At 46.4% G+C, this 25,862-nt stretch overlaps 1 protein-coding gene across 8 annotated transcripts in view; it reads left to right on the top strand.

The window, feature by feature from the left end:
* The window catches only part of FGF13 (fibroblast growth factor 13), a 469,640-nt gene extending 445,316 nt beyond the window's left edge, over nt 1-24,324 (top strand). For all 8 annotated transcript variants that reach the window (XM_045471974.1, XM_045471973.1, XM_045471979.1 and 5 more), the window contains 2 exons: nt 21,594-21,792; nt 22,919-24,324. In XM_045471974.1, the coding sequence (XP_045327930.1) occupies nt 21,594-21,792; nt 22,919-23,055 (336 nt within the window). In that variant the 3' untranslated portion in view covers nt 23,056-24,324. The remainder of the gene's footprint in view (nt 1-21,593; nt 21,793-22,918) is intronic.
* Nucleotides 24,325-25,862: the final 1,538 nt, after the last annotated feature.

Genomic DNA, 25,862 nt, shown 5'->3' with positions numbered 1-25,862 from the left:
TGGGAAAATCGACGCGCTCAGCTTCCGTAGTAGGCTTTGTCTCCTGGGATTTTGCCATCAGAAATGGGAGCTTAGTTTCAGTCGCCGTTTTCCCAACTCATTCTGAAGGCAGCAGCCAGTTAGGCCTAATAAATATTTTCCTACCAACTTGTACATGGTCACTCTCAAAATCCGAAGGAAGCAAGTCCGTCCGTCCCGGTCTTCATTAGAATCTTCTGTGGTCTTGTATGTATAGTCCTCGAAAAAGAAACAGAAAGAGAATCATCAAAGACCTGTTTTAATCACATATCTCAGGTTGTGATTTGTGCTGTCAGAGCAGTAATCATACCGGGGCGGGGGGGGGGGGGGGTTGGTTGTTTCTTCCGGCAGGCAAAATGCTGGGAAATAAACAGTTTCTGTTGTGGATTACCAAAATCAGCCTTCATACAGCCCAGTCATCAGTGAAAGATTGGGTTTCTTTAAGCATCTCGCCACAGCTGGAAAGTAAAAAAAAAAAAATGAAGATAATAAAAAATAGGCAGTGTGGTTCCAACATCACATGTGATACAGTTGTATAACACTGAGTCAACATTTTAAAATAATGTTTTCCAATAGATTATGTATACCCACGTGATTTGAGGGAAAAGCTGCTAATACGGGCTATTTAGGGGAAAAGGCGCGGGCCCATCTTTAAGTGATCGTGCTGGTATGAAGTCAGGGATTGCTACAGAACCATCTGTGTCTGGTTCTAATAAGATCGTTGAAGAACCTGGAGTGATTAATGTTACTTTAATAGTAGATGCAGTCACGTAGGCACCTAATCTCTAAGTTAGTGGCTTTAATGGGTTGTGTTTATTCATGATAAATGAGACCCTAGGGGATCAAAAGTAAAACTAAAGATTCAACTAAATCTGTTCATTTGTTTCCAAGAATCTAGTACAGTACCCTGCCCATAGGCAGTCAATTAACATGCGCCAATTAATTAGCTTTGTTTTTGCTAAGATTGATTTCCTATAATTTCTAAAGAACAAGGCTTCGTTCAAGGAGAACAATATAAAGAAGTCATTTCACCGATAATTGGGAATTTGAGCTCAGGGTGTGCGGGGGGGGGGGGGGGGGGGGGGGGAGGGGGGGATTCTGTGAAATGCCGTCGTGTCTGAAAAGCTTCAGTAGGGGTCATTAAATGCAAGGGATTATTCCATCCAACGCTGTCAGTCAGGTTGGGGAAATTAGGCCTTAACAATGCCTGCAGCCAGCCCTTTATTCCTTTCTCTATATGGCCTTGCCATGGTTAAGATGCCTCACGATGTTCCCGAGCCAGGGTTTCCCAGCCGTCTCTTGTTTTCCTGGACATCGTGCCTGTCTTCCAAGGTCCAGAAGAGTCTTTGTCATTGGTTTTACATTTTAGTAGTACCCACCTAGAGGATTGAAAAAAAGGCTGTGTTTCTCCCCACCGTTTTTCCCCCGCTTTTACCCTCCAGCATTAACTCGGTGGTCTTCAGGATGAAATAAATGGCTGTTAAACCCGGGTCCAGGATGCTCTCACCAGCTCCTTCCCGGACTAGATGGCCACGTGGGATTACAGTTTGCCAGGCAGTACTTGCACGTTGCACAGCTCCCTCTCCTGCCCCTGTTTCTTTCACCAGCCCGCGAACTCTGATCAACAAAACGGCTGCGTCTCATCTACTGCCATGGCCCTAGTGTGTAGCATAGTGTCTGAAATTCTCACGCGCGTAGTAGCTGTTCAGTAAACGTTTGCCGAACGCACGAATGGCATGTCCTGGAGCTGTCGCCCACACACGTCAACCCTGGGAGCCCCTCCTTAGCATATTTTAACCCTCTCCCGCTTTCCCCTTTTTCCGCCTGCTCCAGGTAATCCCGCCAAATTACACACCTAATCTCGGCTTCTCTTCGTTTTCCTTTAACTAGTTGGTAAGATCCCGAATAAATGTGTGTCGCTCCCATCTTCTCTTGACTCTTTTTCTGCTCCTTTCGTAATAGCTTTCTAAGATCTAGATGTATATTTCCACCCATCCATCCAAGCAGTAATCCACTGACTGCCCAGTTATTGGCAAACACGGCCCCTGCCTTCTCTAAGCTTACGATCAAATGAAAGAAACAGGCTTTGAGCTGCTGATTACAATCAGGTAGCTACCCAAGGTCCCCTTTGTACCAACACGTGACCACTACCAGCTGAAGACCTCCGCGAACAGATTGCTGTGGCAGAGCAGCGTCGTGACATTATTGTGAAACGCGGATAGGAGCGAAGCAACGAGAAAGGCCTGGGAACTAGGATGCAGACAAGAAGGAGGTGCACTAGAATGAGACACATTTTTAGTAGTCACTACCCAAAGTTGAGCTCTTGCAACTCATTGCCTGGCAACAGGGAAGGCGGCTTCGCTCCTCAAAAGCTGAGAAAGAGCAGAGGAGGAGAAGAGCATCCCCAGAGAAATCCCCCAGGGATTTCGTAGCCAGATGTTTACAAACTATTGTTGAAATTCTTGAAGGTGAAGGATTGTAACCTGTGTGCGAAGGGTGATGAATGAAGGACAGAGGAAAAAAACAAAACAAAACAGAATTTGCCCCGAAAACAAATTCACCTGCCACCACCCCATTTTAGGAACGAGACGCCTAGATCATCCACCTTGAAGCCTATTTGCTGCTGACTGCACACACGAATCCATGGTCAGTCCCCCTGTGGTCTATACAATGGGAGTGATGCGGCTCCGTTAGCAGCCGTCACTGCCCTGGTATCTTACTCAGGCACATAGTAACTGTGTCCTACGTAAATGCAATTGTCCTACACTACTGCCGTTTGTTCCCGAGTTTATTTATTTTTTGAATATGAAATTTTTTTTGTCAAATTGGTTTATATACAACACCCAGTGCTCATCCCAACAGGTGCCTCAATGCCCATCACCCACCCCCCCCTCCCTCCCACCCCCCATCAACCCTCAGTTCATGCTCAGTTTTTAAGAGTCTCTTATGCTTTGGCTCTCTCCCTCTCTAGCCTCTTTTTTTTTTCCTTCCCCGCCCCCATGGTCTTCTGTTCAGTTTCTCAGGATCCACAGAAGAGTGAAAACATGGTATCTGTCTTTGTCTGTAGGACTTATTTCGCTTAGCACAACACTCTCCGGTCCCATCCACGTTGCTGCCCAAGGCCAGATTTCATTCTTCCTCATTGCCAAGTAGTATTCCGTTGTTCCCGAGTTTAAAACGTCTGCTTTAGAAAATTCTATACCTGATTATGAGCCCGGCAGCCCTTTACAAATTCGTGCCTATTTGATCCTCCCGACAACCCTATGAAGACAGGACTATTATTTTCCTCATTTTAAAGATGAAGAGACCTAGACCAGAAGTTCCAGTACACGCCCAAAGTTCCCCAGTCAGACGTGAGTTCTAATCCCAACTCTGCCACGTTCTGGCTTTAAGACCTGTTCTCTCAACCAGTACACAAAGTTGCCTTCATATGGAACGTAAAACAGAGGAGCAGAGCGTGGGCAGCCACTTGCCACTAGCCTTAGGATCGTTTCTCCTCTTTTCCAGCGTCGCATTTGTTGCCGTTGACGGTATCAGATAAGTTTACGAATGTTGAACGTGATTCACAGGTTCAGCCATTCTGCTCTCTTTCTCCCGCATTGTGCTTCCTTGCACATTCATTATTCCTTTCTCCAAAGAATATTGGAAGTGTGGCACCCAAGTACGTTTTCTATTCGTTGTCCTTAATGAGCAAGGTGTGGCATTTTGTTTCTCCCTTAACATCTCCCTTTCAAAAAAAAAAGATGCCTCTCCCTGTTTTGGTGGGTTGAAAAGAAAATGTGGTCCACGGCCACGAAATGTGAGGATGACGTATTCTACACTCCGGAAAACCATTCTGGACACAGATGTGTTGTTAGTAGCTGGAGATACCTGAGTTCTGCACGGAGCCATTTAGGCACAGACCATGTCAGGCTTTAAGCTTCCATGAAAAACATGTCGGAGTTAGACACTAGGTCCCTGGCTAAACTCCTCTTGATATTTTAGTGTTTTAATCTTTTCTTCATGTATTTTAATGAAATCATCAAAAATAATAGCATCCTCTTTGGAAATATATATTCTTCGTTTATTCTTTTGTTCAGTACAATGAGCTGACATTTCTAATATGCTAAGAAGAAGATTGCACTTTCATATATTACCGAGATAAGCCCTTGAAATTTACTAGCCATCACGATTTGCCGCTTTCAATGATTAATTACCTGTTGGCACACTTTTCAAAGGTATTCTTTTTAGCTATTTCCTTTCATCGTGACCTACCCTTTTTTCTGAGTAACCTTTCGTGTACAGCTCAAAAGAGTATTAGTAAAGGTTTATTTTGTTGCTTGGGGCAGCGATGCTCGTGTATAATCACAATGCAGATCATAACCACAGTGAAAACGAAAGCCCCAATAGCAAGAGGAGACTAAGTATCATCCTGTGACAGTTCTGATTCTTTAATACTTCTACAAAGACCTTAATAATCTGGAATAATTTGCGCCTTTAATCTATCAGGCCACCAGGATTCATGCATCTATTCATCCAGCAAATTTTTATGGCACGAATACAGAACTTCACGTACTGTTCGAGATGCCAGAAGATAGTGTATAAAACATAATCCCCGCCCTTGTGGAACTTATGTTCTAGACGAGGTAGACAGATGGTAGACAAATAAACGAATATATAATTCGCTTTAGCAAACAAACAAGCAGGATTAAGGGGATAGGGCGTGCTGAGAGACAGGGACCACTTCCACTTAGGGGTGGTCAGGGAAAGCCTCTCTATGAAGGTGGCATTTGACGGACAAGAGGGGAGGGTTCAGGTGGAAATCTGAAAGAAAAACATTCCCGACAGAGACATCATCAAATTCAAAGGCCCTGAGGTAAGAAGATGCTTGGCGCGTTCAAGGGACAAGCTAGGAAGCCAGTGTGCCTGGCCTAAAATGCGGAAGAGAGCAAATGATAGATGAGAACCGCGAAGTAGCCGGGATCGGATAGCGTGTGGTGTTGCCGTCCAAGGTCAGGACTTCGGCTCTGGCCCTGAGATGGGAAACCATCGCAGGGTGCGGCATGGAGGAACCGCATGATTTGCCTTACGTTGTAAATTAATGTTTACCTGCAAGGATGGCCTTTATGGCACCAGTGGCCAGCTACCGCAGTCAGCGAATGCTGCCGGGGAGGCCACGATCTCCCCCAGCCCTCGCTGACCGTGCTTTGTTCCACAGCTGCAGGATGAACCTCAGACGTGAACCCAGCGTCGTGGGCATTCGTGCTGTGGGTCACCATGGGATTGGCAGGAATGTGTAATTAGTTCAGGCCATCCCATCCATACTGCAAGGAGGAAAAAAACTAGTACATTCATTGAACTCAGCCGTCAGCAATGCAGGAAAAACAACTCCCACTGAAGTGAGTCAGTAGCATCTTTATAAACCAAAGCAAGCATATTATGCCTTAAGTGATGGCTCAGTGGCCTCCAGGAAGTAATGCACCTTCCTGAGCACCTAATTTACTACCAGGCTGTGACTCAGGCTTCGGGAAAATTGAACCTGTTATTGCTTACTCAATATACAGTAAGCAACTGTGGGTAAACATGGAGACTATTTAGAAGGACAGAGAGTTAATGTCGTTCCGAAGTCAAATACGGAACCTGGAGAAGTTCTCACGCCGGCTTTGGATGTATGTCCGTCCTCCGGTGACCGGATGCTGTTTGCACATCATCTCTTTCCTTGCTTTTTTTTTTTTTTTTTAAATGTTTATTTATTTATTTTGAGAGAGAGACAGCATGAGCGGGAGAGGGGAGGAGAGAGAGAGAGAGTCCCAAGCAGGCTCTGTGCTATCAACACAGAGCCCGACGTGGGACTCAAACCCACGAACCGTGAGATCGTGACCTGAGCCGAAAGCAAGAGTCAGACGCTTAACCAACTGAGCCACTAGGCGCCCCTCTTTGCTCTCGTATTGGAGTTGTGCACATAATTTTATATGTTTGCGCAAAATGAAACACTACGCGAAATTAAACACTGCGGTTCTAATGGCTTCACACCTATTTAATTTGCCTTCTCCTATTTCCTTCTAATGCTAGAAAATTAGCAAAATCCCTGACAGCAGGGCATGACCTATGGCACCGCCGTCAAAGCCCTGAGGTTTGAAGCCCTCTTAGTGTTTACTCAGAATATTTGTACTGTCCTTTATTCTGCTCACTTAGCTTACGGCCTCCCTGTTCATCCCTTTCCCCTATGGTTTTCAGCAAATATCCAGCTTCTGTAAACATTCTCTCAGTAGATCAGAATGGCAGGAAATAGAACGGCAGTGACACCAAAGTGTATTTGAAGCGTATCACGTCGGGTGATTGGCGCGCTCGTGATCTCACCATGTAGGACGGCGAGTTAAAAATGGAGCCTTATTATCTTATACAAGCATATAATGCACAGTATCACTTACAGTTCACTGAGCAATCAAATCAACTCACGTTCGGCTAGACATAGAATGGACAACGTACATGTTCTTTCAGGTACTCTCACAGTGGCGACTTTGGTCGTCCTCTCGTGATTCCGAACAATCTGTTTTTAGGATTCAACATCAGCTATTTCTATTCCAATCTATCCCTTGACCTAGGACGGCCACACTTTTTCCAAGACTGGTAAATGCTTAGCTGCCGCTGACACTAGAACACTTAATTATAACAGATGGAATTAATGAATCGTTGGAATCAAATGATTCAAATGAATCATTTTCCAATGGAAGAAATGCTCAGTCAGGTTATCCTAGTAGGAAGCTGTTTATGCATAGTAGGGCTCTATCTGGCTGGGCTGCTGGGGACTACAGAAGTCAGTTTGGGTCTGTTGTCTCTCACTGTAAGAACACACTTTGGGGCACTGCACGAGCTCTGGAGGCAGCTTGGGAAGTGCTCTTTGGACAACCGTCTGGAGAAGGCAACTGCTGTTCCCAAAGCGCTCAGCATCTGGTTTAGGAAAAACAAAGCACATTGATAGGCCCTTAAGAAATCTTGGTTGAGGGGCGCCTGGGTGGTGCAGTCGGTTAAGTGTCCGACTTCAGCCAGGTCATGATCTCGCGGTCCGTGAGTTCGAGCCCCGCGTCGGGCTCTGGGCTGATGGCTCAGAGCCTGGAGCCTGTTTCCGATTCTGTGTCTCCCTCTCTCTCTGCCCCTCCCCCGTTCATGCTCTGTCTCTCTCTGTCCCAAAAATAAATAAACGTTGAAAAAAAAAAAAGAATTAAAAAAAAAAAAAAAGAAATCTTGGTTGACTTAAATGAGTATAATCCCCATAAAATGGTATCTAAAATAATCAGTCTCCGCAAGTCAGCCAGACATGATACTGCACGTTCTACAAAACAATAGCCATTATATAAAGATGTTGTTTCGAGAAGCTGTGACTCACCAAGCAGATCATGCACTGTGATTCTGTACATAAACTGACTCGTCTCTGCGGCCGGAACTCATACCCTGCTTTACCTGCGGAACAGTGTAGAATAGCAAGGCTCATCTGAAAATGCATCGTCTGATGTGAACCAGCACACGTAAGCGAACGTCTCCCCTCCTCTCCTCTCCTGAACTTGAGTCTCACATTGGCATTTGAGACTCAACCGCAGAACATCTCCATGTCTCCTCTCTCCAACGGTGGGTTTCAGAGCAAAGGGAAAATGGATCTGTGACGGGGAGGGAGAGGGAAGCATTGGATGCCAGACCCACAAGACTCCCTCCCTGGAGACATAACCCGGGTAGAACAGGAAAAGGCTGTACGTCTGGCGCACCCTGCCTCCCTTACAGTCGTCAGTCACCCTTCTGTCAACTATCTGTTTCAGTTGGTAGTCCACATTTCACCACTTCTGCCTGGAGCTAAGTGAGAGAGTTGAATTCCGAGGACGGTGATCTCCGCACAGGTCCGTGTCCTTCTCTTTCTGTTGGAGAAGGAGTGTTGTTTGCACCCTCACAGTGCTGAGGGATATAGTAGGCCCCGTCATGTGGCAACATCCAGATTGATTCTATCCGAGAGGTTAAAGAAAGAGAAGCGGTCCAACCGCCGATATGATTCATGAATAGACGATGCCTTGGTGATACAGCTTCTCATACACCAATCACATGCATTTAGAAGAACCTTTGTATGGAATCAATATGAGCCGTAAAAGACCAAATATTGTGAACGTTTAAAGGTTTAGCCCTCCCCCCCCCCCGATTATCTTTAGAGCAATATATGCAGCATATTTGCCAGTGTAGATTTTTTCCATCACCAGCCACCTGGTAAAAATTAGTATGAGATGAGTGATTTAGCTTTCTTCTGTTCAGATATAATTTCATTACCCCCCCCTTTAAAAAAAATTGTACGTTGTTTATTTGAAATTCAGATTTACCTGAGAGTCCTGTGTTTTTTTTAATTTTTTTTTTTTTTACAGTTTATTTTTTGACACAGAGAGAGAGCAAGCGTGAGCTAGTGAGGGTCAGAGAGAGAGGGAGACACAGAATCCGAAGCAGGCTCCAGGCTCTGAGCTGTCGGCACAGAGCCCGACGTGAGGCCGGAACTCACAAACTGTGAGATCATGACCTGGGCTGAAGTCAGACGCTTAACCTTAAGAGTGAGCCACCCAGGCGCCCCCCCCCCCCCATTTTTTTTTGAGTCCTGTATTTTTTTAATGACGTGTGATACTTTTTCCTCTGTGTGCCGTGGAAAGAGGAGGTGCCGATCATTAGCTGGGAGCCGCCAAAGAGTTGCATACCTAGCACACGGAATCATGACCGGAGGCTGCTTGGATGTTCGAGAAGTGCAAGTCATTTTTTTGAATGAAAAAAAACCTAGCCATGCAGAACATAAGGAAGAAACTCAGGAGGAGATCAGTTACATATTCCCTGTGACCCAGTAATTCTCTGCAATCCCAGTGGCTCCCCCAGCCTCCGAAGCACAGTAATTGGTTCGGAGGAGACATTTTCCCATTCAGGAGACAGATCTCTGCTACGTTTGGCCCTGGCCTTATTTCTCCAATCTGGCTTAAGTTGAGGAACGTTCTTGCTAGATTCGTAGGGGAACGTGTGTGAGATTGTGAAAGGCCTTGGACACCAGGCCAGGCAGTTTGGATTTTACCCTGTAGGCAGCAGGGAGCCATTAAAAGATGTCGAACAGGAGCAATGATAATGATAAGAGATATTAAGGGAGTGTTATGGTTCTGTTCCCAGCATGAACATGACCGGAGAATTCATCTGTACTAGCTGTCTAGTTCAGCTTTTCCAGCATGCAGATTTTCAGGGCCAGCTGTAAGAGCTCGATGGTAAGAGAACAAAAGTCAGAATTGGTAATGCGAATGTAATTGCAAAGAGAGGGATTTTCGTGATCCAGATCACCGGGAACAGAGAATAATAATCATTTTAAAGAGTGACTGTAGAATTATTTGTTATTTTGTTTGAGTTCTTTGAAACCACTTCGATGCTATGTAATTACCTTAAGTTTTAAGTGTTCCCTGCAGGGATAATTTATGCATCTTACATTCTCATGCAAATGCTTTAACGGTCTACACTGTTGAAAATGAAAGCCGAAAATTATTCCAAATAGGTCATGGTTGTGCGAAGCTTATGAAGTATTAATCATTTTTACAGAGTCTCACAGTTTATATTATATATTCTGGCATTGTGTTTTCACCTACGGTAATACTTAGGTAACAAATATTTGAAAATCTAAATTGCGTATTTTGATAAAGCAGTGTAATTTGCCGATTTCAACATGAAACGTCATCCAAACCCTTTAAAAAAATTACTATAAAAATGTTACGGTATCTCAGGATATACAGAACAAACCACATTTAATTTAAGCGAAGCTACTGAAAGCTTATTCTCTTACGAAATAGCCCGCTTGATGCTAGCAGCCTTCAGAGTGTCTTATTTTAATGAACTTTCACGCGACTTGTCCGCAGCAACCCCGAGTTTCTCAGGGAAACCGATCTCTTTGTTGTTTTCGGAGTTGGATGTGTGTTACACACAGGAAACTCCCCAGCAAGAAGTAGGTTTATTCTTCCATCAGGCTCCTCTGGAGGTACCGACTTTGCAGGAGAACATAAGCTGCCCTGGGCGGGCAGCTTCTCCCCGAGCTCTGAGCACACTTGGGAGTTGGGACAGGAAACAGATTTTCCTCAGCAGAGGAAAGACAATTCACTTTCCCACCTTCCTTCCCCGTTCAACCTTGGTGGGGGTGCACGGATGGCAGGCATTTCGCAGAGGGTCACAGGACTACAGAATTAGGGAAAACAGATCTTCACGCTGACTTTCTGTGTGTTCACTTTTTGTCTGTTTTTCCCCCCACCCCATCTCTCTCTCTCTCTCTCTCTCTCTCTCTCTCTCTTTCTCTCTCTCGGGCATGTGCTCGCTCCCTCTCTCCTCCCCTTCCGCTGCAACATACACACACGCACACACACATCTTCCTAGATTGATCTCTGTGTCTCCTTACCCATCACCCACATCTGTACCTAGTCTCAGTAAACATGCTCTGGGGCCATCCCCGGAAACCTCCTAGGGTAGAGAACAAAAACAAAAATCGAATGTGTTGAAATTCAGCCATGAACATTTGGCAATAGAAGAATGAATTTTCCGGGGCGCCTGGGGGGCTCAGTCGGTTAAGCGTCCAGCTTCGGCTCAGGTCATGATCTCGGGGTCCGTGAGTTCGAGCCCCGCGTCGGGCTCTGTGCTGCCAGCTCGGAGCCTGGAGCCTGCTTCGGCTTCTGTGTGTCTCTCTCTCTCTCTCTCTCTCTCTCTCTCTCTCTCTCTCTCTGTCTCAAAAATAAATATTAAGAAGAAGAAGAATGAACTTTTCCGGGCATGATCTCGGAGAATGGTAAGTGAACGCATTAATGGAAAGCTGAGGCCGAGCTGTGTGTCAGAACTCTTCCTCCCCTCTCTGCAGCTCAGGAACAGATCAGGCTGCAGAGTCTTAAGTGTTTGTGCAGGCCTGAAAGCATCCTCAAAATAAGGACCTCTCACATGTCAACACCAGCCACCTTCAACAGATTCCGGCTTCCTCTGGAAGGAGGGCGTCTCTGCTCTGGAGTTTTTCTCTAAAAGAGACTATGAAAACCCGGTTCCCATATCTTAGCATCTCTGGTCCCATTTCTTCAGCGGTAAAAAGAGCCCTTTAGACAGAAGAAAAAAGTCTACCAGAATCCATTAGAATCATTCCCTTTGTCATCATCATCACTATCAAACTGTCCCTTAGCTGTCACTTGAATGCCATGACAATTTAAGCAGTCAGAGAAAACTTTAAAAGTAGGCACAGCTTAAACATAAGGGACGATTAGATTTTTTCATGACCGTTGTTATTAGTAACCTACACTATGAAAGTAGAAGTAGCAAAACAGTGGTTTGGAACAAAAGAAGTGAGATAATAATGTTGTACTTTTGGTGGCATAGTAATTAAAACGAGACATGCAAATGCCGTCTGGCCCATTATTACTGGATTGTTGCACAGATCTCTTTACTATGATGTGCGTTCCACTGGTACACATTATAGTAATGCAAATTTTAGAATCTTAGGATATTTTAAGCCCCAAATTCAGAGCTCATGTATTGTTAGCCTTGAAAAGGAATCACTGCTGAAAGCGATTCTCATGCATACACTTTAATGTGTAACATGAACCCCTCCCCCCCCACACACACACACCAGAAGTGCAGATTAAGGCGAGGGAAGGGATCCCGGAGTCAGCGGGCACTCACACGCATGCTAGCTGCCTTCCACGCCCCCTGCGGTCCCCACTCTGAGGCACACGCTGCTGGTCTTCTCTCACGGGTGCAGGATGGGAGCCCAGGCTTTTGCCCACAGTCAGCCATCTGGAAAGTGGAAGAGGCGGGTTCGAACAGAGATCTTCAGGGTTCAGAGAGGCAGGACACACGAAGAGGAGGAAGGGCTGGACCTTCGGCAGATACTGGAACTGTCATTTAGAGGAGAATGGACATCGCAGCCTCTGTCTTACACAGCGATGATTTGTGGGAAAAGGCACACTTGCGACCAAATTTATAAAGAAAGGACTTGTTAAGGTCTTCTTTCCCATGGTTTTGTCCCTTGTGGGGAGGTGGGGGGACTCTTCTCCCAGGCCATCCCTCTGAAGTTATCACAGAGGGCTGCGACCAGGGTTAAATCAGATCATCATATACACACAGGGGCCTCCCATCGTGCTCGGCACAAGTCAGGTTCTCAGAAAGTCATAGCTTGGAACGAACTCTTCCGTTTGTGTCTTGAATTGATGAGCCGACTTCCCCCATTCGGATTCATGGTCAGTAACTGTCGATAGCATCCCCTCGTGAGCTCTTTTCAAAGGGCAGATGGGAGTTAGAAATGCACGGTCTTCATAGAAAGAAGACTCTCTTTGCAACTTCCTATCCCCGGAAGTAATTTGCAGGTGCCATGTGATGGGGCATTCCAGTGGCCCTCTGTGACACCTTTCTCATTCTTGGTTTTATAGATTAGGCCTTCGCACCTTGCCCGGGGACTCCGGGTTTTATGGTTTGCGGTGGAAAGCACGCTCAGTGACTTCCATTTGAGCAGCCACTGTTGTCTAGCTTTGCAAGAGAAGAGATTAGAAGTCTGTGAAGAAGTAGGCGCCTGCCTATTGTAAGTGACTCTGCTGCAGAGACAGACCCTATCAAAGTTCACACAACCGCTATCCAACGCAAACCAGAATGACGATCCTTGAGATCGCCTGAAGTCTCAGAACATCCTGCACACCCATCTCGGTATGATTTCATTTTTAATAGGCCACCGACCTCGTGGGGTTTTTTTCTCTGATCCGCAGGGCAAGAACCTTTCTCCTTTGCGTGCCAGTTTGCCGGATCTCTGGGAAAAGTTTTCCGAGTTCCCAGGCGTGTGAATTTTCAGACAGGAGTTTGCAACCGCTACTTCAAAAGATACAAGCTACAAAGTTGATTCTCTGGCTGTGCACAAATACTTCCCAGGCCCTTCTCTTGGCATTGGCTTTAGGGCCCCCTCTGAAGTTCTTACACAGAAGAGTACCACCACAAATGAGAAATCACCACAGTACCAGGCAAGCTTTGCCCAGTGGGCACGAATGAATGCTAGTAAGCAGCCAGAAGACCGGCAAGTTTATTTTTAGAAACCAGGTCTGATATTTGATTCCCCTCTCACTACACGTGGGTCAGCCATTCTGTAGGAAAAACCAACATCCAGAGTTAATGCACATCCTAGACCAAGAAAAAAAAAAGTTTTAGGGAGTTATTCAGTTAAGAGAAGTATTCTTCCCTTGGGGAGAAAATGCTTTGCCACAAACTTCTGTTAAACAGGAGGGTTAAACCCAGCAAGATTTGAAAACTCCTGTTGTGGTCACATTGTCTCTCCACAGTGTATCTTACAGAAAATGAAGTACATCTTCTGCTACCTAACTGCGTCGCCTAAACAATCTGTGTTCTTCTGGAAGGTTTGGGTCACACTAACACCGTCTTGAGCCAGTTATGCAGCCTTGAAGACATGTGGCCCATCCATCTGCTTTATCACAAATCGTAGCAAAGTTATTTATCGTACCAAACATATTTGCTTGACCAGGTTTGGAGCTGAGTGAGGCCTTTGGATCACATAATTTTTGAATCATGACAAAAATAGCCCCTCTTAGGTTCTGTAAGGGATGCATTGTTTTTGTTCTTTCTCCTGCTTTTTTTCTAGCTTACTTCAGTGTTTATAAAAATAAAATAAATTCCAGGCCACCTGGATGACTCAGTCGGTTAAGCATTCAACTTCGGCTCAGGTCATGATCTCGCGGTCCGTAAGTTCAAGCCCCGCGTCGGGTGCTGTGCAGACAGCTCGGAGCCTGGAGCCTGTTTCAGATTCTGTGTCTCCCTCTCTCTCTGCCCCTGAACTCCAGGCCTCAAGTATGGCCGTATCTGTGTCCTGATTCTGTTTTAAATAGGCCATCGGTTGACAAGCTCCTTGATATATTTTTGGTGGTTTTTGTTTTGTGAAAAATTGAAAAAAAAAAAAAAAGCATTATGGCATGCCGGCATATTTTGTAGGGTCAACATGAGATTAATTAAAGGATCTATTAAATACCTTGGAATTTGAAAAAATACTACTAAGAAATTTCATTGTAACCCTATGAGGAAAAATAGGCCCGTATCCGTCATCTTAATTATAATTTGCATTTCTTTACAAAAGGTTGCTTAATCGTACCTGCACTTTTAGGTCATTTTGTCGCCTGGTATTTCGTGAGGCCCATTCGTAAGCACCTCATTTCTTTAGTGCTGTGGCTTGAAGCACTACGGCCTTTTGGGTCCGCCGCAGACAGACATGAGAAATGGAGGAGAGCACGAAGCACAAGGTGTAATTCACGTGCAGTCCCAATTTGGGGGCCGAATTGATACTCTTCCGTATTAATAAAACACGTATAAGCAGACCCTTTATCAATGCCTGGTTTTCCGGGCACGTATTTTGAGAAGTCATCCCATGTTGCATGTTTATGGGGCCTTTTTCCACACGCCTTGCCTCCTTGGATGCTTGTATGACAATCCAGGAAGGGCAGCGGGACCTGCGGGGTTTGCACCCCACCCGCCCCCTGCTGTTTTCACAAAGCTCGGGCGAACAGAACTTAATTGAAATGTTTAGCTCTTTGCAGACCCAGAGACCAAGAGTAGAAGTTTAGCGCCCCTCTCTTGGTTAACACGAAGTATCTTCATTCTTGTAGCTGAAGCATGATTTGGTCCCTGTTACTCCCTCTTGTCTTTCCCCCTCCCTGCCTCCTCTTCTTCCGGCCCTCATGCCTCCCTCCTCTCTCTTGCTCTCCTCCGTCTCCAGTTTCTAAAGTTGAATATATCTGTAGGCCTCCTCCTCCGTCCTTTTAGCCACTGCTCTCTCTGCCCTCGCAGGCAGGTTCTGACTCCTCAGTGTCCACTGGGAAACAGCCCTCTCTTCCTGGGGTGCCACATAACCCTTCTCTGGATCTGGACCAAGGAGCTTCTGAGCTCCCTGCATATGTGACTGCATTCTTTCGTGTATTTCTTTCACCATGTGGGAAACTGATCATTGACTGTAAGCCAGGCCTTATGCTAGGAGCTGCCCTCAAGGATCTCACAGTCCAGAGGATATTTGAATGAGCAAACCATTGTCTGTTTATCATGAATTAGTAGCTGCGGTGCCCTGGGTGAGTACCGATTCCCCCTCTCCTCCAACCTCTCCCTTCCCATTCTTTGATCTGAATAATAATGAAGTTCATTCACATCGAATATACCCTGGGAGAGAACATCAAAGTCCTGAACATAATAATTAATCCTGGATTTCTAAATCACTGATCGAGGGGAGACCTGTGTAGAGAATATAGGTATAGTTACAGCGTCACCCCCCATGGGTATGATTTGTATTTTAAGGTTCTATTTTTAAATTTTTTAACAGAGCTGGAAATCTAGTTTTAATTTGCATATTATTTTCGTTAGGCTGGGGAATAATTGAAACACACGAGTCAGACGTGCTTACGTAACCTGCTAACTTTAAATCTAGAGAATTAATTGTCATCCGAACATGGCTCAGAATTAGAAGAGTGACCCTTGCTTTTGGCAGTAATTGTTAAATTAATTGGATTGTCAGGCTATGCAAATATGGCTGGAAGACAGGAGGCCGGAAGCGAGAGGATTAAAGGGAGAGATGAGTACTTTAAAAGGCCACCCATGTATCTGTAAACTGTTTTTGCCTCTGTGTTCTCTGGTGCCCGATGTACAAAACGTTATGTGTGAATAAAACAAAACGTATCAAGAGCTATTCACCTAGACCAGGCTGCGTGTAGTTAGTTAGCAATGGCACGTACATAACGCGAAAGGCTGTACCGAACACGCGACACTGTTACGCGAGCTGTGTTCAGTAATCCAAAGGCTCAGGGTGGCCATTGTATCGATGGACAAGCTCTGTAGACTCTGTTGCTCTCTTGAGATCCAAGGGAATCACTGCAGCCCATTTAAAAAATAGTTCTTCCGAAGGGCGCCTGGGTGGCTCAGTCGGTTGAGCGTCCGACTTCGGCTCAGGTCACGATCTCACGGTACGTGACTTCGAGTCCCGCATCGGGCTCTCTGCTGTCAGCACAGGGCCCGCTCCGAATCCCCTGTCCCCCCTCTCTCTGCCCCTTCCCCACTTGGAAGCGCACGCCCCCTCTCTTTCAAAAATAAATAACCATTTGATAAATAAAAATACAAAATACTTCCTTCGAGAGAAATGTGCTAAAGGGGAACGTTTACGGTATGCCTGGCAAACCCCAAAGCTCCCCATCGTACCGACGTGCGGACTCCAATGAAACACGGCCACCTTACCAGTGGTACCGTAGCTGCGAAAGGGGGACAGAGTATGAATAATCTGCTGTTAAGGCCTATGTTTGCTGAGCGACTTAACCTTAATCAGGAAGGCATTGGTCTCGGCGTGTGTCTGTTGGTGCTGGAGATGTGTTTAGGGCACCGAGATGACATAAAGAATGTACGGATCTTTTTTAGCCCTCACCTTTTCGGTCATGGCCCCTAGGGATGTAGGTCCACAGCACCTGCTGAGTGATACGGCCCCTCCGTGGCTGCCCTTGGGGAAACTGCCATCACAACCCAAGGTGCTTCTGACCTGGCTTCAGCTCCAGGAGGCCAGAGAGGTATCGCGCCCTCTCCATACTTTACTCTCAGAGTCAGGGCAACCCGGGGCACTCCTGCTTCTTCTGACCCTAATAGGAAAGAGTGCTTTACACAGGCCAAAGCCTTTCCTTCTGGGGCAAAGGTGTTTTCCGGCACACCATTGGCTCTGGGGGTTGTTTGCACACAACCAACGTTACCGATTATGCTAATGCCTTCTTCTGTGCCTCTCAGAGTCTGTGTAGAGGTCTTGAGCCCCAATAAGCGTGGCTGACCATTACCGTTTGTGGCTAGAGGCGTTCTCCAGTGTGTTCTTGGAACGTGATGCAGAAGGCTTCAGATGTTTCCTTCTTGTCAGTGATATCTCAACCTCCAAGAAACGATTCCCCCCTTAACAGTGACTAAATTGGTAAAGAGAAATGGTCCATTTTGCTCCTGGATCTGCTCATTCTGCATAGATCCTTCTCCCTTACCCCAAATAGAGTCATTATCACTAACTGGTATGGATTCTTTAGGTAAAAAGGTTCAATATTCACTGAGAAAACACTAAGCTCGAACTTCAAGGAGAATAGAGAGGATGGCACAGAGGAGATTTAAAGACAGATTGATTAGTTCATGAACCAAAAAGACGTGATTCCTCTGGAAAAAAAATACATAGATATGCGAGAGAAACAACTTTTAAGAGAAATCGATGCATAAAACGTTGTAAGATACAAGAGAGCACCCTTTCTTTTGTACCCGTGCCAGATAACTTCTTAGCAACTACGCAGGGAATGCTTGGCATCTCCTGAAAGCGTTCATTTATGATGATGGCAGACGTTTATCTCATGCGTGTGAAATACAGAAAAGTGATGCTCAAGGCCACTAGGGTACCTTTTTCTGTATTTTTTTCTCTTTTCAAATTTTTGTCTAAATATCAGTCAACACCCAGTGCAGTGTTGGTTTCAGGAGTAGAGCCCGGTGGTTCATCCCTTCCGTACAACCCCCAGTGCTCATCCCAACAGGTGCCCTCCTCAATGCCCATCACCCGTCTAGCCCATCCCCCCACCCAACACCCCTCCATCAACCCTCAGTTTGTTCTCTGTCGTTCAGAGTGTCTGGTTTGTTTCCCTCTCTTCTCTTACCTCCCCCCGCCATGTTCCCATATGTTTGTCTGTTCTGTTTCTTAGATTACAACGGTACCTTTTTCGAGAGCACTGCTAATCATCTCCCGATCAGTCAGAGGACGTTGATTCCTTGCCCTGTGTCTTCCCGGCATCCCCTGAACAGGGCTTCCCTGATAGGGTCAAATCCAGTACGTGTTACTGATGTGACTCACTGCTGAGACAGCGACGCGGCCGTACCCCTCTTCCCTTTGCGAGCCCTTCCTGTGTCGGGTGGGATGTTCACATTTTTCCGCACTGGATAAAAACGAAGCCTCTTCTGCCTACTCATTCCAACACTGGATGAAATGACAGTGACACACACACAGAACAGAACAGTCCCTTGGTTGCTTCCACATTCTTTTTTTGGCCTCATTTCCCGCTCTACTGAGTTTTTGAGTCCAAATTTAGTGGTGATGACTAAGAAATTGCCAGGATGTGACAGAGCATCCAGCTCATTGAGTCCTTCCTTGCCATTTTCCAATAGTTGTAACAATCGCCAAGTTTTGCCTCCTAACGTCGTAGGTGCCAGCATCTGTGTAGTATCTGTTATTCTTAACAGATGCTAAATCGCGCGTGCAGGGTCTGTCCGTGCAATGACAGCCTCCTCCTGCAGACAGCTGATTCCATATGGTATTAAGGAAGTTCCCTGCCGACTTTTTACTGGTTGATACTTCTGAATCCTGGAATTTCCAAGACTTAAATCGGAATCTCTGAAATCCGAATCCCGTGAGCGATAGGTAAGCGGTCTGTGTGCGAGGCAGCCTGACCGGTCGGCCGTGAGGGTAGAAGGTGGGTTCAGAAAATACGACAAGTTCCCTGCCATCTGGAGCCGCTCATGCATGTGCCTGAGTCACGGGACCAGCTAGAGGTGTAGGGAGGGCTTAAGGGAGCACCGATTCGCATGTCATCAGCTCTGAGGATCTCTCTTAAGAGATCCTCTGTGATTCCAGAGGCAGTCATAGCTGAGCTAGGCCTTGAAGGATGAGAGGAAAGCCAGTAGGTAAAGACAGAAGAATGACATCCTAAGCGAAGGAAATGAGCGGCATCTGGAAAGGCACAAAGGCACACGTGAGTCTGAATGGTGGGGAATTTTATTTTATTTGTATTTTTTATTTCTTTTAGCTTTTATTTAGTTTTGAGAGAGAGAGGGAGAGGGAGAATGTGAGCGGGAGAGGATCAGAGAGCGAGAGGGAGAGACAATCCCAGGCAGGCTCCATGCTGTCCGCGCAGAGCCCAACACGGGGCTCGATCTCATGAAGCTTGAGATCATGACCTGAGCCGAAATCAAGAGTCAGAAGCTTCACCGACAGAGCCACCCAGGCACCCCACGATTTGTGGGAAATCTTAAATTTTTAAAAATTTTTTAATGTTTTTTATTTTATTTTTGAGAGAGAGAGACAGGGCACAAGCGGGACGGGGGGCAGAGAAAGAGGGAGACATGGACCCAAAGCAGGCTCCAGGTTCTGAGCCGTCAGCACAGAACCCGACCCGGGGGCTCGAACCCACCAACTGTGAGATCATGACCTGAGCCGAAGTCATCTCTCAACCGACTGAGCCACCCAGGTGCCCCTGGGGAATTTTAGATGCCATGTCAAGTCGCTCGTTTTACTGTAAGGCAGGTGACACCATCAACAGTTCCCAAGGAAGGGAACTTTGCTTGGGGGGGTGGGGGGTGGAATCTACTAGCAGAAGAGGAGAGACCAGTTCGGAGGTTATGACAGCAGGCCAGTGGAGAGGTCAGAGGGCGCCAGCTCGATCAGTCGCAGTGAAAACGGAAGGTGAAGCTCGTGGACGGGAGAGATTGTGCATGAACTTGAAGGTCCCCCAGGGTTTTAAGTCCTTCCCCTTTTCCTGGTCTGAATTCCTGCCCATCCTTCAAAGGTCAGCTAAAATAACACCCTCTCTGTGAACGCTGCCCCTCTGCAGCCCCCAGTGAGGGCGAAAGCGGGCTTCCTCTGTTGTCCTAAAACCCCGCCTGCGAATACACTGCAAGTTTCCTGAGGCCCCTGCTTATTTACCTGTGAACTCTTTGTGTCACCCAAGCATACAGCGGGGTCGTCGGAAAACCGTGTATACGTGAATGAATGAATGCGACCATCACACAAGACGTTAAATGCAGCCCTTTTGCGGGACCTGCCTGAGCACATCTCGTCCCACCGTTGGGAGAATCCTCCAGAGGGGGGGTTTCACAGCCCGTAAACAGAACGCTTTGGCTCCTACATGCAGTAGTTGCCTTGGAAATACGGTTTTCTTGACCAGGTTGAATTTGTGTGAACCTTCAGAGGACCTGTCAAGTGTGCCCCTAGGCTGAAATAACCCCCAGAGAGGACTCTCTAATCCATGCACTGGGTGAGAATCGGTGAGATGACGGAGTGACCCAGATTTCGTGGATTCCCAGAAGCGAAGAGAACGTTCTGTTGTTTCACTTTCAGAGAAAGGCCGCCTCATTTGAGGAATCTGTCCCTCTTTGCTGAAGTGACTGTCTCCGAGCACTTCAGATTCTGTCCCTCGGACAGCGTGCGTTGCTTAGACTGATATCTAATCTGAAAATGAATGAAGGTGGGACCATGGAGGCATTGTGCGGAAAAGGCTGGTGTCCAGAAAGCACACGATTTTTTTTTAATGTGTTTTCATGTTTATTTATTTTTGAGAGAGAGAGACAGAGCGTGAGCAGGGGAGGGGCAGAGAGAGAGGGAGACACAGAATCCGAAGCAGGCTCCGGGCTCCGAGCTGGCAGCACAGAGCCCGACGTGGGGCTCGAGCCCACGAATCGTGAGATCATGACCTGAGCCAAAGTCGGACACCCAACCGACTGAGCCACCCAGGTGCTCTAGCGCGTGATTTTTTTACAAGGTTTTTCAGGTAGGGTTTTATCAGAAGTTATTGCTGAGAACATCTCAGCAAATTACCATTGTTTTCTGTGTCTACCACTCGGTGGATTACTGAGAGATGAGAATCTGATGCTCATTTCATTTGGCTTACAAATGGCTGTTTTTAATGGCTGTTTATGGCACACGCCCACATCTGCAAAACATGAACGAAGGTTTTCATGTTTTTTTTTTTTTTTCTTTTCTGAAACAGTCCGTTTTCATTTGTGGGGGCAAATCCAAAGAAAACATGGCCAGGTACATGGCAGAAATCACATTCCAGGGTTCACAGCCCCCTGGGCTGCTCTCTCGTGTCTGCTTGTAGAATTACTGTAAATTCCTGCTTCCCTATTGATTTGCTTGTAAATGTTACTGTAAGGCAAGGACGAGGTGGGGGGGGGGATTTTCTTTTCATTTTTAAGTCAAGGCCCAATGATTAAGAGACAAATCAATTTGGTTTACCTAACAGCCAACCAAAGGTAGCCTTTCTTTGTAGCATCCCTCTAGAAATATAGGCAGCCAGTAATAAAACACTGTAACACAGCTCTTAGCCTCGGGCAGTTGACAATGATAGTACAGAATAAGTGAACAATCTCTGAAAATTAAGTAGAAGGACCAAATGTTTATTTTCTCATATTCAGTCCCGACGACGGCCAGGAACAAAGCCTCGTGTGACAGCTTTATACTTGTCTTTTCGATCTTTAGCTCTTGTATTTGTCCAGTGTATTCCGGTTACGTGGCTGGTTCTAATTTTTCCATTATCTTAGTACAAAGAGAGCGAATCATTGATCAGTAGCACTTACACTTGGGGCTTTTTGCAAAGCATCACGTGAACTGTTCTATATAGTCTGGGTTTCCAGTGGTAATAGTCTATGCTATTAAAATGGAGCACCGGTCGTACAAGCTTGAACAAAGTATGTCCGAAACTCCTGAAGGGCAATACCACAGGGTTCTCCGTGAGATCCACAGCTATAAATACTGAGCTTTGGTTTATTTACTTTTCTCGCAGGAACACTTTACACCTGAGTGCAAATTCAAAGAGTCGGTGTTTGAAAATTATTACGTGACCTATTCGTCGATGATCTATCGTCAGCAGCAGTCAGGCCGAGGGTGGTATCTGGGTCTGAACAAAGAAGGAGAGATCATGAAAGGAAACCACGTGAAGAAGAACAAGCCTGCAGCCCACTTTCTGCCCAAACCACTCAAAGGTAAACCTGATATGATAGGAGCTGTGTACGAGGCAGTCCTTCATCATGCTTGTCTAAGTGGAACGTCATTCTTCCCCATGAAGGCAACTATACAGAAATGGACTGACCTTCTGTAACACTTAAAAACATGAAAAAAGCACTGACAATAGCACCTGATCTTCTGATTTTAATTTTCCCATAGTACATCTATAGATAGTAGCACCTTAACTTACGTGGGAGTAGCTGATCGCTAACTCAGGACCGCCAGGAGCCCCAAATGACGCCAGAACGGTTCCTGGACAGAAACGCAGATGCTAAAATGTACGCGCACTTACCGGAAAGCTCCTTGGGTCCTCTGCCGGGCCCGGCAATATCGTCCCGGCAGTTTTCATTCGTGGGGTTTGTCTCGCAGCCATTAGTAGGAGGTTAGCAGCAGATTGGACAGAACGAGGGATAGAAATGGGGTGCGGAAGATGAGGCTGTTAGAGGTAGCCGAGACGTGGGAGGGAAGGGATAGGGAACCGGGGACAAAGCAGAGCAAGACCTCCCAGAGGCCACCAGCCTGGGGTTAGAACCGAGGTGAGCGTAGCGGCGGCCCGTCCCCTCGGGTGAGCTCAGCGCTGCTTAGCAGCATACGTTCCGTAGCCACGCGACTTAGATTCAAATCCCAGCGCCCCTCTTTACTAACTGGATGGTCGTGTATGTAACCATACAGCACAACAACAATGATAATACGTAGCGTTTCTTGCATTTAAGAATTGCGCTAATATTTAGACTCTCGGAGAGTATCATCTCGAGTCTGATAGAAACTGGTGTTTTAAAATGTGTTCGATTTTAATATTTGGCTCGCACAGCGTGCTGTAGATTATATTTAACCTTCGAAGAGCTTTATTAAATGCAGTTTTCGTTAATCCTCTCATGTATATAACCATCAGGGATGGAAATGAGGCATTAGACTTCCTTGCACACTGTGCCAACGCTAGATTTTGCCTAAGCTGAGCCAGTCCGTTCTCGGCTGAGTCCTTGGTGGCAGCGTTTTCCGTGTTGGGCTGAAAGCATGGAAGCCTAGTGACCAGGAGAGAAGCTGAGGGCCAGTGCGGGGTGCGCGTTCGAAGGCCTTTGACTCCCATCTGTCTGTGCTTTCCAGTGGCCATGTACAAGGAGCCGTCACTGCACGATCTCACGGAGTTCTCCCGGTCCGGAAGCGGAACCCCAACCAAGAGCAGAAGTGTCTCCGGCGTGCTGAACGGAGGCAAATCCATGAGCCACAACGAATCAACGTAGCCAGTGAGGGCAAAACAAGGGCTCTGTAACAGAACCTTACCTCCAGGTGCTGTTGAATTCTAGCAGGTCCTTCGCCCAAAAGTTCACTTTTGTCAATGACGTTTACCAAACAAACAGGCAGAGTTCACTAGTCTATCTGCCATTAAACCTTTCGATCATCCATACTGAAGCCCCCTAATTTCGATTGAGCTTGTGCAAAAGAATGCCAAGCATGATCAGTGAACTAAATCCTGGAGAGAAGGGCCTGCCCAATTTTCTCATGATCTCACCTGTGCTTTGGGGATGAAAAGCCAAAAACATTTCACAGCACTAATGCTGATAAAAATTTGCTCTCCAACCAAGACAATGTAAAAGACCACAATTGCTCTTCAAAAACAAAAACAAAAACAAAGCAAAACAAAATTAAGCGCTTAAATGTTTCGTAGGGGCAAACAAAACTTCTTGTGACCTGTGTTGTTTTCTTGGCTTCATGTTTTCCATCTACGCTTGATTCAGACGTATTCTTCACTTGGTAATATTGTGACTCCATGATTTCTGAAATTCAATGGTTCTACTGACTCTGTCACTTAATCCCAATCAACCAAATTCAGGGTTGAATCTGAATTGGCATCTCAGGCTCAAGGTAACAGTGTTCTTGTGATTCTACCATTTTTTTTTTTTTTTTTTTTTTAGATTTGTAGTGTATTCTGGTCAAGTTCTTGTGCTGTATTCTGTGCATAGAAATTGAGTTGTATTGTCAACCCCAGTCAGTAAAAGTTACTTAAAAAAAAAAAAAAAAAAGATTATCCTCAAGTGTAGATTTCTCTTGATTCCATTTGTGTTATCATGTCAAACTATCGTTGTGGCTTCTCGTACAAAGACACGAACTGTGGAACCGTGATGTCGTCTTTCGTGTTGTTACGATAAGAAGCGTCCTATCTGTATATGTACGAGTCCTGCTGTTGTTGTATTTGGCATGTGAATATTGTGTACAAGGAAATGTTAAGACTGGTTACCCCTAACCAACATATACTTATACTTGCTTCTGGAAAAGTGTTTAAGACTTAGCTAGGTTTCCATTTAGATCTTCATATCTGTTGCATGGAAGAAAGTTGGAATCTTGGCATAGAGTTGCATGTTAAAATCTGTGTTCCTAAAGTGGACATAGCATGTGCAGGCAGTTTTCTGTCCTGTGCACAAAAAAAAAGTGAAAAAAAAAGTTGTTTAATATTTGTTGTTGTATACCCAAATACGCACCGAATAAACTCTTTATATTCATTCAAAGAAAAATCCCTCAGGGTATATTTATTGTCTGTTACGTGCCATTAGCTGTCACAGAAACCAGAGCTGAACGTTCAGTTCTGTATATAAGGTCACTGCCCCCTGATCGTCTACAGTCTAGAGATTCACATTAACACGAACGCTCCTTAAAGTGTGTCCGTCGTACCGGTTATTGTACTTAGACTTCAGATTGGAACAGAGAATTCTCATTCCCACTCAGTGATGGGATTGTACAAACGAGACCTGTGTTCTGGTATCTTCTCTGCCGTTCACGCGGTCAGTTCCCCTCTCTGTTGCCCACTTCTCTCGGTGGAGGGAAGGCTCACGACTAAATCTCTGCAGTCCTTTCCTACCTCTGAAGGCTGAGGGAAAATGGGAGCGTTTTTAATGTCCGTGACTTGACACTGGCTCCCCAGAGCTGCCGTTGCCTGACAATGCATGCTTCGGGGACAGTCGATAACGTGAAGGAAAGCGTGGAGGAACAGGTAAAACCATAACTGCCTGGGACATGCCAGGACATCTGTCAAAATAGAGTTACTGGGTCCCCAGGCGGGTGGCTACCCATTCCTGAGATGTCTGGGCCAGATTCAGCAGGAGCCCCTAGCCCAGCCCAGTCACCCTGTGACTGCCTCTTAAGCCCTCATCCTGCGTGAGCTCTGAAGTCCCACCCGCGGGAAGCGAGGCTGCCCGCCCGCCTAGCTGGGACCCGGGAGCCTTCTTATGTACCACGAGTAGAATCACACCAATTCTACTCAACCCTTGCCCCTTATTAAATTTTAACTAATTCTCAATGCTAGAGCAGAGTAACACCGTAAATAAACTGTGGCCGAAATACCCAGGAAGCATCAGAGCCATAGTCTCACAGGGCACATACCCTGAGAAGAGTGGCCCCGCTCAAGCCTGTCACGGGCACCTGAGTCACCTGTGCTGTGAGTCTGCTTCCGTGGTTTTAGGCCGGGCCTGGGAACCTTGAATCTGATGCCCACCCCAGTTTGAGGACCCCTGCTCTATGGCACAGCACTCGATTTCATACTGTCCCCCCCCGCCCCCGCCATCTGTGAGTATGTATCCAATCCCTGCATTGTACTGAGCCCAGGGGACAATACGGAAAATAACACTTTCTTCAAGTTACTTGTAACTATTGCAAAGCCAAACAGGGGCGCCCGGGTGGTTCAGTCGGTCGAGCGTCTGACTTGGGCTCAGATCGTGATCGTGTGGTTCGTGAGTTCGAGTCCCAGTCCCGCACTGGGCTCTGTGCAGGCAGGGGAGCCCGCTTGCGTCTCCTCTCTGCCCCTCCCCTGCACGCGCTCTCTCTCACAAATAAACAAACATTAAAAAGCAAATAAATAACAGCAAAACACATGGCAGCATTTCCCCTCCAGGAGTTGCGTTTGTATCTGGAGGGAGCACGATGCTCACTGCCATGGAACCCTCAAACAGTGGGGAGCAGTGACCCCTTCCCACCTCCCTCGGCGGTATGTTGCCCCGGGCCTAAGCCGCTCAAGTTCACAGAAGAATCTGTTACAGACTCCGGCTCCTTGATGCCG

This window comes from Leopardus geoffroyi, chromosome X, assembly GCF_018350155.1.
Source record: "Leopardus geoffroyi isolate Oge1 chromosome X, O.geoffroyi_Oge1_pat1.0, whole genome shotgun sequence".
Lineage (NCBI taxonomy): Eukaryota > Metazoa > Chordata > Mammalia > Carnivora > Felidae > Leopardus > Leopardus geoffroyi.
This window is presented reverse-complemented; position numbering and strand designations above follow the sequence as displayed.